At 40.1% G+C, this 16,867-nt stretch overlaps 1 protein-coding gene across 1 annotated transcript in view; it reads left to right on the top strand.

Moving 5' to 3' along the window:
• NEB (nebulin) overlaps positions 1–16,867 on the top strand; it is a 205,240-nt gene that overhangs the window by 84,805 nt on the left and 103,568 nt on the right. Inside the window, exons 66-78 of the mRNA XM_066621543.1 lie at positions 652–963; positions 1,888–2,091; positions 3,721–3,825; positions 4,005–4,112; positions 5,404–5,715; positions 7,048–7,251; positions 8,387–8,491; positions 9,166–9,273; positions 10,720–11,031; positions 12,286–12,489; positions 12,627–12,731; positions 14,842–14,949; positions 16,260–16,571. Coding sequence (XP_066477640.1) covers positions 652–963; positions 1,888–2,091; positions 3,721–3,825; positions 4,005–4,112; positions 5,404–5,715; positions 7,048–7,251; positions 8,387–8,491; positions 9,166–9,273; positions 10,720–11,031; positions 12,286–12,489; positions 12,627–12,731; positions 14,842–14,949; positions 16,260–16,571 — 2,499 coding nt within the window. The remainder of the gene's footprint in view (positions 1–651; positions 964–1,887; positions 2,092–3,720; positions 3,826–4,004; positions 4,113–5,403; positions 5,716–7,047; positions 7,252–8,386; positions 8,492–9,165; positions 9,274–10,719; positions 11,032–12,285; positions 12,490–12,626; positions 12,732–14,841; positions 14,950–16,259; positions 16,572–16,867) is intronic.

The following is a 16,867-nucleotide window of genomic DNA, read 5'->3' as shown; positions in this document are numbered from 1 at the left end:
AAGAAGCAAATTTAATGAGGGAAATCACTGCCAGCAAACAGCAATATATGAAGGTAGTTTTTTTAAAGCTGATTTTGGTTACCTTCTTCATTTAGATCCTTGAGGAGGGGAAAAATTCATCCCTTTAAAATCAGTTAAAAATTCATCCCTTTAAAATCAGTTTAAAAAACTGAACAGTCCTTTAACAATAGCCTCCTTAATGAGAGAGAGAGAGAGGGCAGCTGGCTGACAATCCATCAATCCTTCTCTCTCCAGGCAACCTCTCCCTTCCCCCTGAGCACATGAAAGAAAGGTGATCACTTTGCATTGGTGAAGGGAGAGGCTGAGTGAAGCGCCTTTCTGGCTTGGAAGACAACTGACTGATATTTTCTTCTTAATGACTCTTATCTTACATCACAAGATCAGCAAGGCTGTTTTTAAGTCACCGGAGCAAAGAAACTTTTTTTAAAAAATTGATTTGCTATAGTGCGTTTTTTGCCATCCACTTGAGTGCTTGGAACGGAATCCACGCGAATAATGAGGCTCAACCTGTATAAGTAATAAAATAGTCCTAGTCTTCATAGCCCACAAAGAGAGGTTTTTTTAATGTGCTTATCTGTTATATATTCTTCTGGATATATGATTTATAGTATTCATGTTCATTTATTTTAGTACAAATACAAAGAAGGCTATCGCAAGCAACTTGGCCACCACGTTGGTGCTCGCAGTGTACAGGATGACCCTAAAATTGTGCATTCAATGAATGTTGCCAAGATGCAGAGTGAGAGGGAGTACAAGAAAGACTTTGAGAAATGGAAGACCAAGTATAGTAGTCCTGTGGATATGTTGGGTATCTTATTAGCAAAGAATTGTCAGAAACTAGTTAGCGATATTGATTACCGTCATTATCTGCACGAGTGGACATGTCTGCCAGACCAGAATGATGTCATTCATGCTAGGAAAACCTATGATCTTCAAAGCGATGTAAGTATGAGCTTATTCTTATACTATATCAGAGACTAGCCTGGGCTGGTTATAGCCTGCAATTTGGCCTCTTGGCTTGCCTGCTCCAGTGCAAGATAGCATTGCACCCTTAATGTGTCTTTGGGTCCAATCCTATCTCCTGCCAGCCCAGAGCCTGCAGCGTCGCCAATGGAGTATGCACTGCATGCTATGGATGGAGGGTATGGGACAACCTAAGAGAGTTCAGTAAAAAACTTTTGTACTTACCTCTTTCGAGGCCATTTGGTCTTCAATGGGTCTTTTTAAATCTACACCAGCTCTTTTCTTGGCATAAGTCTGAGGAGACTCCTGGTGGAAGATCCAGGCTTGGGAGGGAGGGATAGGATCTCAGTATGTGAGACTGCTACCAAGATCATTCCCTCCTATTGATGAACCACACTGGCCAGCTCTCCACCCCAAATTGCTCATGAACCTTCCCTGAGGGAGGATCCTACCATTAATTTACCTTACCTACCTCTCCTACTATTAACTTACTGGCAGTGGTGGGGATTGGTGGAAGTTCTGTGGTCTGCTGTTGCCCACATATGTATGACCTCTGGCTGTTTATGCTGGCCAAATGGTGGAGCTGCTACTGCACTACCAGCCTGGGACTTATGATGGTGGATTGTAAACTCAGCATAGGATTAGTCTACTTAGGCTGCAGTACTCACTTTCCTGTGAGTGAGTACCACTGAACACAGTGGGATGTAACTCATCAACTTTGGCCTAAATGAATAGAGTAGTAGTTACAGTGGTGCTGAGGGTGATAGTGGCAGTGTTAGTCTTGATCCTCTATTAATGAATAATATAATGTTTGTACTTTACTAGAAATTTCCTCCTAGATTTATAATACTATGTTAACTTTGTTTCTCTGCATGCTTGACAGATCTCTTACTTGTTTTTCAGAACATTTACAAATCTGATCTGGAATGGCTGAAAGGTATTGGATGGGTTCCTATTGGCTCTTTGGACGTTATTAAGGCAAAGAGAGCTGGAGAAATCCTAAGTGATAATCTGTATCGACAACCACCTGATAAATTCAAATTTACTAGCATCACAGATTCGTTGGAGATGGAGCTGGCAAAACATAATGCTGAGACGATGAACAAAGTGAGTCTGCAGTCAGGCATTGCTTGGGCTGAGCTAAATGTTCACTAATGCCATCATTTTCTTTTATTATTTTATTATGTCAGTGTTTCCCAAACTGGAAACTAACTGGAAACAGGCCATTCCCTTTCAGAGGAATGACCCAGAAATGGATGCCCCAATGGTGCTGCAGTGATTGCAGTGCCATGAGGTCTCAGGGGCTTTTTTTACTTACTTGGGAGCTTGTGCTGGCCTCCAGAAGGGTCTGGGAGGCTCACAGCCCCATCTGTGAGTCTCTCTCCCAGCTCTACAGGGCTCCAGTCACTGATTGGAGCCCTGTGGAACTGCAGAGAGGATCGCAGAGAGGGGCTGTGAGCCTTCTGGACCCTCCAGGAGACAGCGCAATGCCCCAGGTAAGTAAAAAAGTCCCCTGGGTCCCCATGGTGCCACAATTGCTGTGGCACCATCGGGGCAACCCACCCTGCCCCCTCCAAGAGCTTGTTCCCAAAGTCCTAGTAGGACTTTGGAAACTGCTGTATTACATGATTATGGTATTGTATTTACATTACCTGTTTGGTCACATAAATATTTATATACTTAGGTATTATCAGTGTAAAAATTCACAGGTAACCTGAATACTAACCAGTCACAAAATGAACTTCTAAGTCTTACTTAAATGTTCTTCAGTATTTTATGCTGTTGAATTCAGTCTAAAAATCACAGGTATTTGTCAGTCTACTGTTTAGTTCTCATTTTGATCGTCAGCTAATTGTTTTTACATAAGAATATGATAGTAATAGGTAGAGGTGTTTGAAAATGATGTTATTTAATTTACTCAGAAGTTAGCCCATTTTGTTCAGTAAGACCTTTGGCGCAGTCCAGAGCAGGAGCTGGGCCAGCACAAGTCCCTTGTTATAAAGCTATAAAATACGTTTGCGGCTACTCTCAAGCTGGTTGAGCCAGTGCAAGGATGTGTGCTGGCTCCTGGAGGCCAAATCCAGCCCCAGACCCAGTACATTTGTGCTGGCTGAGGCAGGCCAGCATAGGGGGTTGGAAAGGGTGGCAGGAGGGTGGAATGGTGGCAGGGAGAGTGCATTTTTCGGTTGGATGGGCAGACCAGGAAGTGGATCAAGCCTGGCAGAGGGACGGGATCATCTGCAGCACTATAGGAAAATCCCAAACTCTGTCCCTGTCCTGGTTCAGCCTTATGCGAGCCACTTGGATTTCCATCTTTGAAATCGCTGGTGCAGATCCAGGTAGCCCCATAGGTGTGGCTGGTGTGTGACATGGGGAAAAAATTCCCTTACCCCAAGTTGCATTCCAACCAGCACCTAACCTGCGCTGGAGACAGTGCAGGCCAATTGGCCTGCCTCTTCCAGTGCAGGTTAGGATTGGGCTGCTGGCCTGTAATCCTATCTTACCCACTGGAAACAAACACCTCTAGTAATAGGATCAATGTCCCTGTTTTTCTGTGCTAAGGCTAGTTTTCAGTTGCTAGTGCAGGAAGAATCTTCCATTATTACTGGACTGGTTGAATAAAATGTGATAACTGGAACATTTCAAGAATCTGACCAATCTGTTTTTATATGCTATGTGCCATTTGATGCTTTCTTAAGACAAAATATTGAAATTTGTTTTTCTTTCCCCCCACAGCGGTTGTACACTGGAGCCTGGGATATTGACAAAAGAACTATTCATGTCATGCCAGATACCCCAGAAATTTTGTTGGCAAAGGCCAATTCAGCAAATATTAGCCGTGTAAGAGAATTTTTAAACAATTTAAATAATAATTAAATCAATAATTGAAGGATTTTTTTTAACTTCTCAGATATTTTATTACATACTAAAAGAGCCACTATGTTTCATACAAAAAGTGTCTATTTTAATTCTGTGGATGTGAATTTACTCTCATGTATGCTTTTATCACTCTGCCTTAGAAACTTTACACTGAGGGATGGGAAGAGGCCAAGAAGAAAGGATATGACTTGCGTTCTGATGCAATCTCAATCACAAGTGCAAAGGCTTCAAGAGACATAGCTAGTGATGTAAGTGAATGCTTTGATGTTATGTAGCATAGATGCTTTGAGTTATTTAAATACAGAAATACAAATACCCACTTTGTGGGTTTGAAAGTGGCTACTATAAAAATAATAACATAAACAAAAATGTTAGAAATTTTAGGACTAGAAGAGACATGGATCCACTAGCCTGACTATATTTTGACAGCGGTTTTCTAGCTTTCCAACACTGGTAATAGAAAATCCCAGTGTTTCTCAAAGTTTGTCCCACCCATTGTACCACTTCACATGGTCCCCTTTTTGAAGTACCACGGGAAGTAATTGGCAATGACATCATCACCAGTTGCTTCGGGGTTAGGAGGCCAGATGCGACATGACAAACCAGTAAGAGGCTCAGAGTGGATTGTAAGGTTTTTTGAGCACAGAAAAGCATCCTTTGGAGCTCTGTCCACCGAGCCAAGCCTCCTACCACTGTTTGTTGCATCGCGTTCCTAGTCTTGCTGCTGGGCAGCAGGTGCCCAGATGTCCTGCAAGTACCACCAGTTGCCACCACTGGTGGTACCCATACCACTGGTTGAGAAACAATGGAATTTTCCATTTCATGTAGTTCACAGTCTGCCATGTAGAGGTCAGGAGTAAGTTTGATGCAACTTGTACAGAATAAATATAGATTGGATGCAAATGTTTTGAGAGGTCAAAACATTTGTAAACTTTGTTTAATTTTTAAAAGATAGAATGCAGAATTACCATTTTTGAGCAAAATAGTAAATAGTTACCAGCCTTTAAAAAGGGGATTGGACAAGTTTCTGGAGGAAAAATCCATTACAGGTTACAAGCCATGATGTGTATGTGCAACCTCCTGATTTTAGAAATGGGCTATGTCAGAATGCCAGTTGCAAGGGAGGGAACCAGGATGCAGGTCTCTTGTTATCTGGTGTGCTCCCTAGGGCATTTGGTGGGCTGCTGTGAGATACAGGAAACTGGACTAGATTCAGTAACAATGTATAATGAGATACATCATTGATAAAATCAATATAAAACAACAATTCTCAATTGAAATAATTAAAAGGATTATAATGTAGCAATAAACCAGAGACGTAGATTTGGATATTCGTATCTGAATGAAAAACAGTTGCCCTATTTCTCCTTATAATTTTTTATGACCCTTAAGTTGAAATAACAATGAAACTTTGCAAGCAAGTACATTTGAGCTGTCATTTGTGCACGTATGCTTTTTCATTGTCTTCCTGAGCTGAAGTTGCTGCCCTTCGCATTAATATTTAGACCAGCTCCAACATTTGTGCTCCTTCTTTTGTAGTATAAATACAAACAAGCATATGAGAATCAGAGAGGACACTATATTGGATACCAAAGCCTTCAAGATGATCCTAGGATGGTATTGGCTGCACACGCAGCCAAGCTCCAGAGTTCGAGGGAGTATAGAAAAGAATTCGAGAAATGGAAAACCAAGATCCATAGTCCAGTTGACATGCTGTCGGTCTTGCTGGCTAAGAATTGTCAGAAGTTGGTCAGTGATGTGGACTACCGCCATTATCTGCATGAATGGACTTGCCTGCCAGACCAGAATGATGTTATTCAGGCAAAGAAAGCTTATGAACTACAGAGTGACGTACGTAAAAGCTAATGTCAACATTTGTGTTCATGTGCTGGTAAATATACCAAACCTATTAAAGAAATAATAACTGATGCATCTCAACCCAGAAACATCAGCTACATATAATGGTGCATAGAACAATCCTGCAGTATAAGGGTTTTTCAGCAGATGCAGCGAAGATCAAATTTCAGTGTGTGAGTTATCATCTGTTCTTATCTGGAAACAAGAGGTAAAAATTGCTAAATTTCAACAGATTGTGTTGGTATTACTAGTGATATCTTAGGAGTAAACTTAATGATGCTTTATATCTGACTTTACCAGATAGGTTTAAAGGAGGAAGTGGACCAGAAGTGATAATCTGAAGCTGCTGAACAGCTGCAGTTGGAGGAAGGGCAATTTGGTGCAGGCACATAGGGTGCTCATGCTTTAGGGGCAAATTGCCCCTTCAGTGGGGCAGATTTTCACAGCAACACTGGTGCACGAAGGCTGCAGTCATAGTCACACTTACCTGTGAGTAAGTTCCCATGAACTCTTTTGGGCCTTCGTATGATTAGGCATGCCTAGGGTTGCGCTATAAGGCACCTCTGTGCTTCACCTTGCTGAATGCTCTCTTCAGCTGTTCATCAGCTTTGAAGGACCAGTTGCTGTGTGTTTCTCCCTTTAAATCTGTCTGATAGAGATGAGTTTAAGACAGCATCTAATTTTTTTCTTTTACTGTAAACTGCTGAATAAAAAAAAACTTGAGTGGGTTGTCCTAACCTGAACTTCAAGTTTCAGGATCATATAGGTCAGACATATTGGAGTGTAGGGAACTGATAAGAACCTAGCGAGTCTTTTTAAAGTACCTATATAGTTATTGAACAGAGATATAGAGGTGGTTGTGCCCGGATCCTGTGCCCTATTTGTTCTCTGATGAGTACACAGAGTTACTCTGTATACAGGCTGCTCCATTTACTGCAGTCAAAAGATCACTCTTTGAAATAAGGTGGAGAGAATTTGAAACTCCTACCAGCAGAGGATTTGATTGCTATGTCAAAGCTCTCATTCCTACAAGAGATTGCTAGATCAAGGTGATTGACTTATAGCAGAATCCTATACATGTTTCCTTATAGATAAGTTCCACTGTGTTCAGTGGGGCTTACCCTCAGGTATGGGTGGATACACTTGCCTGCTAGTAAGTTCCATTGAATTCAGTGAGACTTACTTATGTGTAGACATTCATAGTATCGTGCACTTAGATTTATTACTATATCTGGAAGTTGAAAGCACCTTCTCTCCCTCCCCCCCCCCAACTTGGTTTTTGGCTGCCAGATTCTGTTATGAAATGCATGTTTTTCTTCTTCTTAGAATGTGTACAAGTCAGACTTGGAATGGTTACGTGGTATTGGTTGGATTCCAGAAGGTTCTTTGGAAGTTGTCAAAGTGAAGAAAGCCCAGGAGATTCTAAATGACAGACTCTACCGTCAACGGCCAGACACTCTAAAATTCACCACTATTGTTGATTCCCCAGATATTGTCTTGGCTAAGGCCAATGCTTTGATGCAGAGTGGGGTAAGGGAACTTTGTCTTTTGTTCTCTAGAGGGACATGTATCTAGATGCTCAGATACTCTGAGATCTAAAAATTGTCTTGCTTTTAATAGCCTGTCATGAATATGATCTGCCTTAAGGCCACTTGTGATTTCATTTAAAATTACATGTAAAACCTTATGTTTCTCTTGTGACAGCAATCCCTCAAAAAGTATGCAGACCCAAAGTTTTCTTGATTTCATCAACTATTCACTTTGGTAGATGGCCTTTAAATGGTAGAACATTTGAAAAGTGATGTTTTGTGAATGGTAATAGTAAAGACATCCCTTTACTCAAACATACATAGTGCATACATTACTTTTTGAATATTTTGCTATACTGAAGGCTTATGGAAGAATGCAGCAGCTCGTTTTGCATTTAGGAGCATTGATTGTTGAGATTTTTGTAATTATGGAAGGAGCTAGTGCAGTCTTCCACAAATCACCACTTTAGATGTTAAATTGTTCACATAAATAGACCACTCATGGAAGCACTTTCTTATAGGGAGATTGTCAGCTACAGTAACATTTGTACTGAAGCTTATTCATTGGAGAATTTTTTGTGTCAGTCACAACACAGTAAAGATTTCATTGTTTTCTTGAAATAGTTTGAAGATTGGTTCCTATTACAGTTAAATATGAATTAGAGAAAAATTGGGAAATTGTGGCCAGGATTCAAACAATGGGCATGTCTGGAAAGGAGACAAAAGTGTGTGGCATAAAAGAACTTTATTTACTGTTTTTGTCGCAGAATTTCCCACTGTTGAAGAGACAGACCACTTTTTAAAGTAAATAGTGACTGGCAGTGAGAGCAGCAAAAATATGCAACAAACAAAACCCTGGCTGTGTAAATGAGAACTTCAACCTGGGTTTATAGAATACACACACAATGCATTTGTCTCTTTGATCCGAGTTAGGATATTTGACCTGAAAGCTTAATTCCCATTGTGTCAGTGGTACATTTAAATGATTTTGAAAGTGGTACGTTTAAATGATTTAAACATCACTTAAATTGCAGCATGACTAACTCCAGATGAATTCATTAATGTTTTGAAAGACATTGATGCTAGTAGCAGTCTAATATATTGTAACATATTTCCATATATATTGCTTTCATTAGGCTATATATCGTGAAGCCTGGGATAAAGAAAAGACACAATTTACCCTTCCAGTTGATACCCCTGAAATGGTGTTGTCCAAAATGAATGCTCTGAATGTCAGCAAAGTAAGACATTAAAGAATCAAATACGAATGCATTTTTACAAAAATGTTGATAGTTAAGTAAAGAATCAGGGCAGGAATTGACTTTCAGTTGAAATGGTTTTATGATGGGAATCAAACGTACCAAGTGGCGAGCTTATGAAATTGTGGTAGATAGCTGTCATGTAAAGCAAGTTAATTTTAAACATTCTCAGATAGCATTTTGAAAGAATGGTATATTGGAACTCTGAGGCAAGGGACCAAAGACCTCAAGGAGGCCTTCGAATCTCAAAACTCCTCTGCAGGATGCAGTGCGCACCCATTGGCACAATTGCACTAGTGCACAGGGAGTTGGGCTGCCCATTCCTTATGTTTTGATATTAATGCTGTTACCTAAAATCTTAACTATGCCCATATGGAATTTGTAGCTTTATTCTAAAGATGAAATTGAGGCTCAGCTAATTAGTTTTAAAGAAGGCTCCTTTTAATCCAAGGTTCAGGGGGATTTACAACACTGATTGGAATACAACAAACTACCATCTAAAACAAGTTTCTGCCCAGGGACTAGGTGATGTTTTCTTGTCATGATGATCACTTATGTTCATAAATATTGTAAACAGAGAGCTAATTCATATTCAGTTACTATTATTAAAATGGAATACACTGACATGGATGTTGAATTATTCATTTCTTCCACAGAAACATTATCAACTAGGCTGGGAAGAAGCCAAGAGAAAGGGTCATGACTTACGGTTGGATGCCATTGAAATCCAGCATGCCAAGGCCTCTAGAAACATCGCCAGTGAGGTATATTTTGTTCTGTAATCTTATTTGCTGTCACTTTAAACAGATCACCAGTATTTTGGTAAATAGCAGAATACTAGTTTCAGTTTAGCAATTTCACTTTTTCAGACTGTTGGCAAAGTACATCATGAAATTAGCCTAGACAGCACGGCAGTGTCCTGTAGAGATCTTTCCTTCCAGCATTGACTATCTGCAGTTGAGCCAAATTAAGTTGTTTTCCACAATCTCATTTCAACAGCTGTTATAGCAGACTATTTCCAAGCTAACTTATTAAACCCTCTTTTTCAGCCATTTGTAACTGATCTATCTGCTCCCAAACTACAGGGCTGGTATGATGGGTCAGAATAATAATTAGTGATCAGAGCAATTGGCCTTACAATAGTGGCCAGTGAGATCTGTGTCATATTTAATATGGCATTAAATCCATTAATGCTCACCATGAAAAACATTTAACAGTGTGGAGTGTGCATCCGCAAACACTTGCTGGGGAGCTTTGGTTGGCTGTGGTGGTATATCGACTGTGTGTTTGGAGACATTCGTGGAAAACATGTATGCAATATCAGTGGACTCTAGCTGCTTTGTAAAGAGTGAAGCAGCTCTCAGCTGCCAGATAGTTCACCACATAGCATGATGGTTATATACATCCATCCTTTTGACAGTTCCCCTGACAATCAGATATAGGGCACAATCCTAACCAGGTTTACTCAGCAGTAAGTCTTATTTTGTTCAATGGGACTTACTCTCAGGAAAGTGTGGTTAGGATTGCAGCCTTTATGTCACAAGAACATAGGAAGCTGCCTTCTACGAAGTCAGATCATTGGTCTGTCTAAGCTCAGTATTGTCTACATTGACTGGCAGTGACTCTCCAGAGGTTCAGGGAGGAATCTCCAGAGGTTCAGAGAATCTTCTGGGACCTGAAAGTGCCATGGCTTGAGCTTGGGACCCTCTGCATGCAAAGTGTGTGCACTATCACTGAGCTTTTTCCCCTCCACAACTTTGGGGAACATGTTCCCTGTCCTTGAGCACAGAGATGGTAAGCAAGTACTTTTGGCCACAGCTACTAGTAGCCACTATAAACCTATTGCCACCAGAGTCATACTGCCCCATATGTTTAGTATTTTTTTTCTGATCTATCATTTTTATAATATGTGTGATGTATGAACTGTATGTTGCTTCAAGTGTTTTTAATAGAGAAACAATGCACAAGTATTACAAATAAATAATATAAACAAATAAAATCATAATTTGAAACCAATTTAAGTACATTTATTTATGTAGGTGAAAGCTAGATTAAATCTTGATTATACATGCAAGACACAAAGTAAAATTAAAAGCACAGTAATTTATGTACATTTTGATGATTAAAAAATTCTGAAGAATTCTGAAATATGTTTAACATCGCAGAAGCTTGCATATTTGTAAAACTACTCACTGTCTTTTTGTTATTAGTACAAATACAAAGAAGGCTACCGTAGGCAACTTGGACACCATATTGGAGCTCTTAGTGTACAAGATGACCCCAAGTTGGTATTGGCTATGCATGTAGCCAAACTTCAGAGTGACAGGGAATATAAGAAACAGTTTGAGAAATGGAAGACCAAGTTTAATAGCCCAGTGGATATGCTGTCCATCTTGTTGGCCAAGAACTGCCAGAAGCTGGTTAGTGACATTGATTACCGCCACTACCTGCATGAATGGACATGCCTGCCTGACCAGAACGATGTCATCCAAGCCAAGAAAGCCTATGATCTACAGAGTGATGTGAGTAAAAAATTAAAACATACACACGCACAGAGTATATATGAAAGTCATTTTCTATTACGGTATTTTCTGAGGGTTACTTTGGTAGAGTGTTGGCTAGTTCGTCCACAGTGGTCTGGTTGGGCATTGTCCTTCTTTGTGCTGGCCATTATAAGTAGACAAACAAGCAGGCTTAAGCCCAGCACCTCCCTTAGTAGGGAGGTGACAAGCCCAGCACCTCCCTTTCCTACTTCCCACTTTTCTTTTCCTGTTAATTTTTTTTGGTGTGGCTAACCCGTTGGCCATTAGAATCCAGGACTTGGAATACTCAGTTGCAACTCGCTGCTTCACCATAACCCATGGTTTGGATCTAAAGGTGCTCTTGCACAATCAGAAGGGTCCCTTTTCCAGAGTCCCTCTACTCACTCACACATCCCATCCCATGGTATTCCAGGTTTTTGCTGTACTCTCAGGAGTAGGTTTTGAGGGGGCACAATGGAAAGGAGGAGATAGGAAGGCAACCATCTTTGTGCACAAAGCACAAAGTTTTTGTGCTTTCCGGCAACCTGATCTTCAAAGTTCTCAGCTTGTGTTAACTGTATTAGGTCATGCCTTAGCACTGATTCATGTGACGTGAATCTTGGGCTCTGTGTGCAAGTGTGAGGGAGTGTCCTTCAAAAGCATGTGTTGATTTCCTGCTGGCCATATGGAGTTGCTACTGTCATTTACTTTGAAAGTGATGTTTATAGTAGGCTGATGAATCCTGCATGTGGTGGCAGTAGCACATAACTGGATTCCCATGGGCAGAAGGCCATCATACTCAGACATGTTATAAAATTTGTTAGTATCTCTGTACCTATGTGAATTAGTCTTTTGTTTTCTATTTCTACATGCGCTGAGATGCATGAGAATACATTTTAATTTTTAAATAATTTGAGCTACATATTGAACAGGGAGCTTCTCCCCCCCCCCCATCTCAACACCATCCCTCCTTCCTGAATATTCAGAACTGGAATTACTGTTATTGTTGTTGTTCTATGGTGTGTTACTTGAAAAGGAAATAAAGATAAGACCATTCATCCTGTTCTCTCACAAGTGTTATGAAAATCACTCTGCCTCTAACCTGATGGAACACCAGGCATTGAAGCTGAGTGACTCTTCTTCAGGAGCAGGCTAATTATTTATCTTTGACAGAGAGACAACAACCTTCTTATGAACAGATCAAGGGAAACATCTTTAGTCAATTTGTTGATCTCCTAATTGGTTCTTTTGCAGAATTTGTACAAGTCAGACCTGGAGTGGCTGCGTGGCATTGGATGGATGCCAGAAGGCTCTGTGGACGTTATGAAAGTGAAGAAAGCTCAAGAGATCCTGAATGACAGATTGTATAAGCAACGTCCAGATTCACTGAAATTTACCTGTATTGTTGACCCTCCTCCCATTGTTCTGGCTAAAATCAATTCTCAACAAATCAGTGAGGTAAACTGGAATTTCTGTATTCCTTAGAATGAAAGAATATGAAAGAAAGGGTAGAATGCAGTTATTCTTTGCTTCTGAAAATTATGGGAGGTTCTCATAACGCAGTGGAATAATCCAGTCTTTTCTTCCTCTTTCAGAGTTTGTACCGTGAAGCTTGGGATAAAGAAAAGACTCAGATCCATCTTCCTGCAGACACCCCTGTGCTGTTGCAGTCTAAGATTAATGCTCTGAATGTCAGCAATGTAAGATAATTAATTAAACCGATCTGCATATGGGTGTATTAAACATACTGATATACACATACCTGTTAGATTATCTACAATTCAGTGTATGCTTATTCAGAAGTAAGTCCTACTATGTTAAATGGAACTTACGAGTTCCAGATAAGTGTGTATAGGATGGCAGCTGTAATTCTATCCTCCCATAATTAACTGTTCTTAAAAACATAGAGGTATTTGACTTCTAGTTTTGACTGTAATCCTGTTCATAGGTATGTATTTTACATAAGCAATGAAAAATCTCTTTGATAGCATCAGCAACTGGATGAAGATTTAAGTCATATAGGGCTCAATCCTATCCAGCATTTTAGAGCTGATGCAGCTGTACCCATGGGGCGTGAACTGCATCCTGAGGTGAGGGGGCCGTTATGGAAGCCTCCTCAAGGTAAGGAGGTAACAAATGTTATCAAAGACATTTGTTTCCTTATCTCAGCCTGCATTGCAGCTACATCAGCACTGGAAAGTTGGATAGGATTCGGCTCATAGTCAAAAAATTGTATGCAGGTAATTAATAGAAAATAAATGTAATTTTTGAATATATATATAAAAAACCAAGATATATGCATTATATACAGTGGTTCCCAAAATGTGGGTCAGGACCCACTGGTGGGCCGCAACCCTGATTTTTGGTGGGTCACCAAAGGGTGTTGGAAAGATCAGATAAGTAAGTGCTTCATGCCCTGAAGCTGTTCAAAAATCAGATACCGTTGCTGCTCGCCACTCTGCAAGGAGTTGAGCTCCTGTTGTTTGCAAGCATGTGTAAATATAGGGAGATAAATGTTTGTGGATCTTTGTTTCTGGTCATTATTACTTATAAATGTATTATTTCTTTCTAAATCTTTTTTAAAAGACTGGTAAACCTAGGTGGGGCCCAAGAGAGTATCGTTTTAAAAAGTGGGTCCTGGTGCTAAGAAGTTTGGGAACCACTGCATTATAGTGATAAGTAAGGGCATAGTCCTCTTAGAGTTCTGTCGCACAGGCCTCCTTGAATGGGATTTTGCCCTATAGGTGAAATAGCACCAACTTGGTCTTCCTCATTTCCACAAACCTGACTGAAAGGTTTTGAAATGATGACTCCATCATCATCATCGTCATCGTCATCATCATCATCATCATCATCACCCTTTTAACTTCTAAAAAACACGAAGTGGCTTACAAAAATGTAAACACACAATTCTACAACACTACAGAATTCAAACAGCAGTAGTCAATATAATACTGAAGGCTTCAAATAAGCTAAAAACAGCAAGTCACACTTTAAGGTGATGATGGTTTTGCATCTCTCAGAAAAGTGTCAGACAAGGGGGGGCTGGAGTTATAAAGATGGCTTTTGTGGCCCAATTTAACTGGGAATTTGGGAACAAACTAGATTCTTTGAAACATTTATTTCTGTCTGTCTATCTAGGTTTATTACAGGTTGGGCATACCCTATCTGGAATTCTGAAATTCAAAGTATTCTGAAAACCGCAACTTTTTTGAGTGGCGATATGATGCCGCAAGTGGAAAATTCCACACCTAAACTCATGTGATGGGTTGCACAAAAAGCACCAAAATATTTAAAATACTGTATAAAATTACCTTCAGGCTATGCACATAAGGTGCATATGAAACATAAATGAATAGGTTTATGCTGGAATTCCAAAATACGGAAAAATGCATTATCCAACACGCTTCTGGTCCCAAGCACTTCAGATAAGGGATGTCCAACCTGTATTACGAGTTCTAGTTACATTTCTCTTAAGTTCGGTTATTGCCAATTTACATCAAACCCCACCTACTTTCTGTAAGGCTGTAATTCCATGCACACTTTCTTGGGAGTAAACCCCATTAAACACAGTGGGACTTACATGCATAGGATTGTGCTGTGTCACATCTAAGCCCCAAGTAAACTGTGGACAAGTCAGTGATAGAAAACTATCAGTACATGTACAGTATGTGTACACAGTATGCTTGCATCCAGTTGTCATTGCAGAACATTTGTAATTTCTGCCTTTTATTTTAGGAACATCTGTGTTTATATTCTTCATATGTTTAAATGGCTACATTGAAAATGATGCATTAATTTTATTTGCAGAAACATTATACTGCAGCTTGGGATGAAGCCAAGGCTAAAGGCTATGACATAACAGGTGATGCTATTTCAGTGAAGCATGCTAAAGCTTCCAGAGAAATTGCCAGTGAGGTATATACACTCTTTATTATTTAACTTCCAGCTCTACAGTGGCTAATTTTTTGTTTGTCTGTTAACTGTGTGTATGTCAAGGTGCATACAGTACATGCACAATTACTGTTCACGCATTAAGCTGTATACAGTTTGCCTTGCTGCATGCCTGTAATATTTTACCTCAGTTTCTCCAATTCTTTTAAATACAACACTTTAAAAGTTTGAAATGTAGAACAATATTAAAGTCAGTTTAATACATGCTATTATTTTGCAGTACTTGAAAGATACTTTTAAGAAACTTTGTGATGTACTATATGCTGTAAATTGTGATCCTTTATAAGTAACACCCATTTAAGAGGCCCATTCTTTTTGCTGGCAACAAAATTATTCAGGTTTTTTTTTTCAAATTGCTTTAAAGTTTTCTTTTAAGATATGAAATGTCAGAGTAACATCTTCACAGCTTCCAAAACAAGTGTAGCATAATTGAATGTGTTGTGTGTTGAGATACTGTCTGAGCTGAATTCTGACAGTGATTTATTAATTATTGCTCACAGTTGTCTTCTATCCAAAAGTCATTGAGACTTATGAAGAGTTTGCAGTTAGAGATTTAGGGCCCAAACCTATCCAGTTTTCCAGCACCGGTGCAGCCACAATGCAGCCCCAAGATAAGGGAACAAATGTTCCCATACCTTAAGGGGTCCTCTGTGACTGCTGCCCCACCACAAGATGCAGTACATGCCCCATTGGCATAGCTGCACTGGCACTGGAAAATTGGACCCTTAATTAGTTACTTGAAATATTTATCCTATCCCTTAAACTCAGGGTTGAAAGCAATATTGGAAAATATTGTACAAGAAAAGTTTGGGGGGTGGATCTTGATGCACCTTTCCCCTCTGAATATTCATTCACTAGTTGAATCCCGTAAGACAGCGGTACCCAAACTGGAGACTGCTGTACGCTGCAAACAGCCTCCCTGGTATGACTGGAGCTTACCATTCTGCGGGGGAGGCTGCCATTGTCACTGGAGATCTCCTCCCATGTTCTCTCTGTCTCACTGCGCCTGCCAGGAAATCGTGGCGCAGAGCCTTCAGGGCAGAACACAGAAGCAGTGGAGCAGAGCAAACATGGGGAAAGACTGGCAGCCACAATGGCAGTCTCCTGTGTGGAACGGTAAGCTCCATTCATGCGGGGGAGGGATTAGCGAGGATGCTGGATCCAACTTGTGGGCCACAATTTGGAGTTACCTGCCCTAAGAAATTGAGCAGTGAAAACTGTGGATTCATTCTTCTACTTGCTCTTCTAACTCTTTTTTTTGTCTTCCTGCTCAGTACATGTACAAAGAAGCTTATGAGAAACAGAAAGGCCACTATATTGGAACCCCTTCTGTGAAAGAGGATCCCAAACTTTCATGGGCTGCCAAAGTGTTGAAGATGCAAAATGACAGATTGTATAAGCAGGCTTACAACAATTCAAAAGCCAAGATCACTATCCCAACAGACATGGTAGCTCTCCAAGCGGCCAAGCAATGTCAGTCTTTAGTAAGCGATATCGACTATCGGCATTACTTACATCAGTGGTCTTGTCTGCCAGACCAGAATGATGTGATCCAAGCAAGGAAGGCCTATGAACTACAGAGTGATGTAAGTATGAGTGGACACACAATTGTCGCTGTAATAGGAGACCAAAGGGACATTGTGATAGTTTTGAAAAATTTTCTTCTTGTAATAACTGAATCCTGTATTTATTTGCTCAATCTTATCCACTGATATTTTACTGATGAACATTGATCCTTGGGGAAATTGTCAGGGAATTTGATTGTGAGCATCTTAGGAGGCATTTCTGAAACAGATGTTACTGGAACATCGTGCCCTGATACTGGAAGTATTTTAGAATGTTCTACGAGTAGAGGTGTTTGTTTCTGGTGAGTAAGAGAGGT

The sequence above is a fragment of the Tiliqua scincoides genome, chromosome 1, assembly GCF_035046505.1.
Source record: "Tiliqua scincoides isolate rTilSci1 chromosome 1, rTilSci1.hap2, whole genome shotgun sequence".
NCBI classification, from domain to species: Eukaryota; Metazoa; Chordata; class Lepidosauria; order Squamata; family Scincidae; genus Tiliqua; species Tiliqua scincoides.
This window is presented reverse-complemented; position numbering and strand designations above follow the sequence as displayed.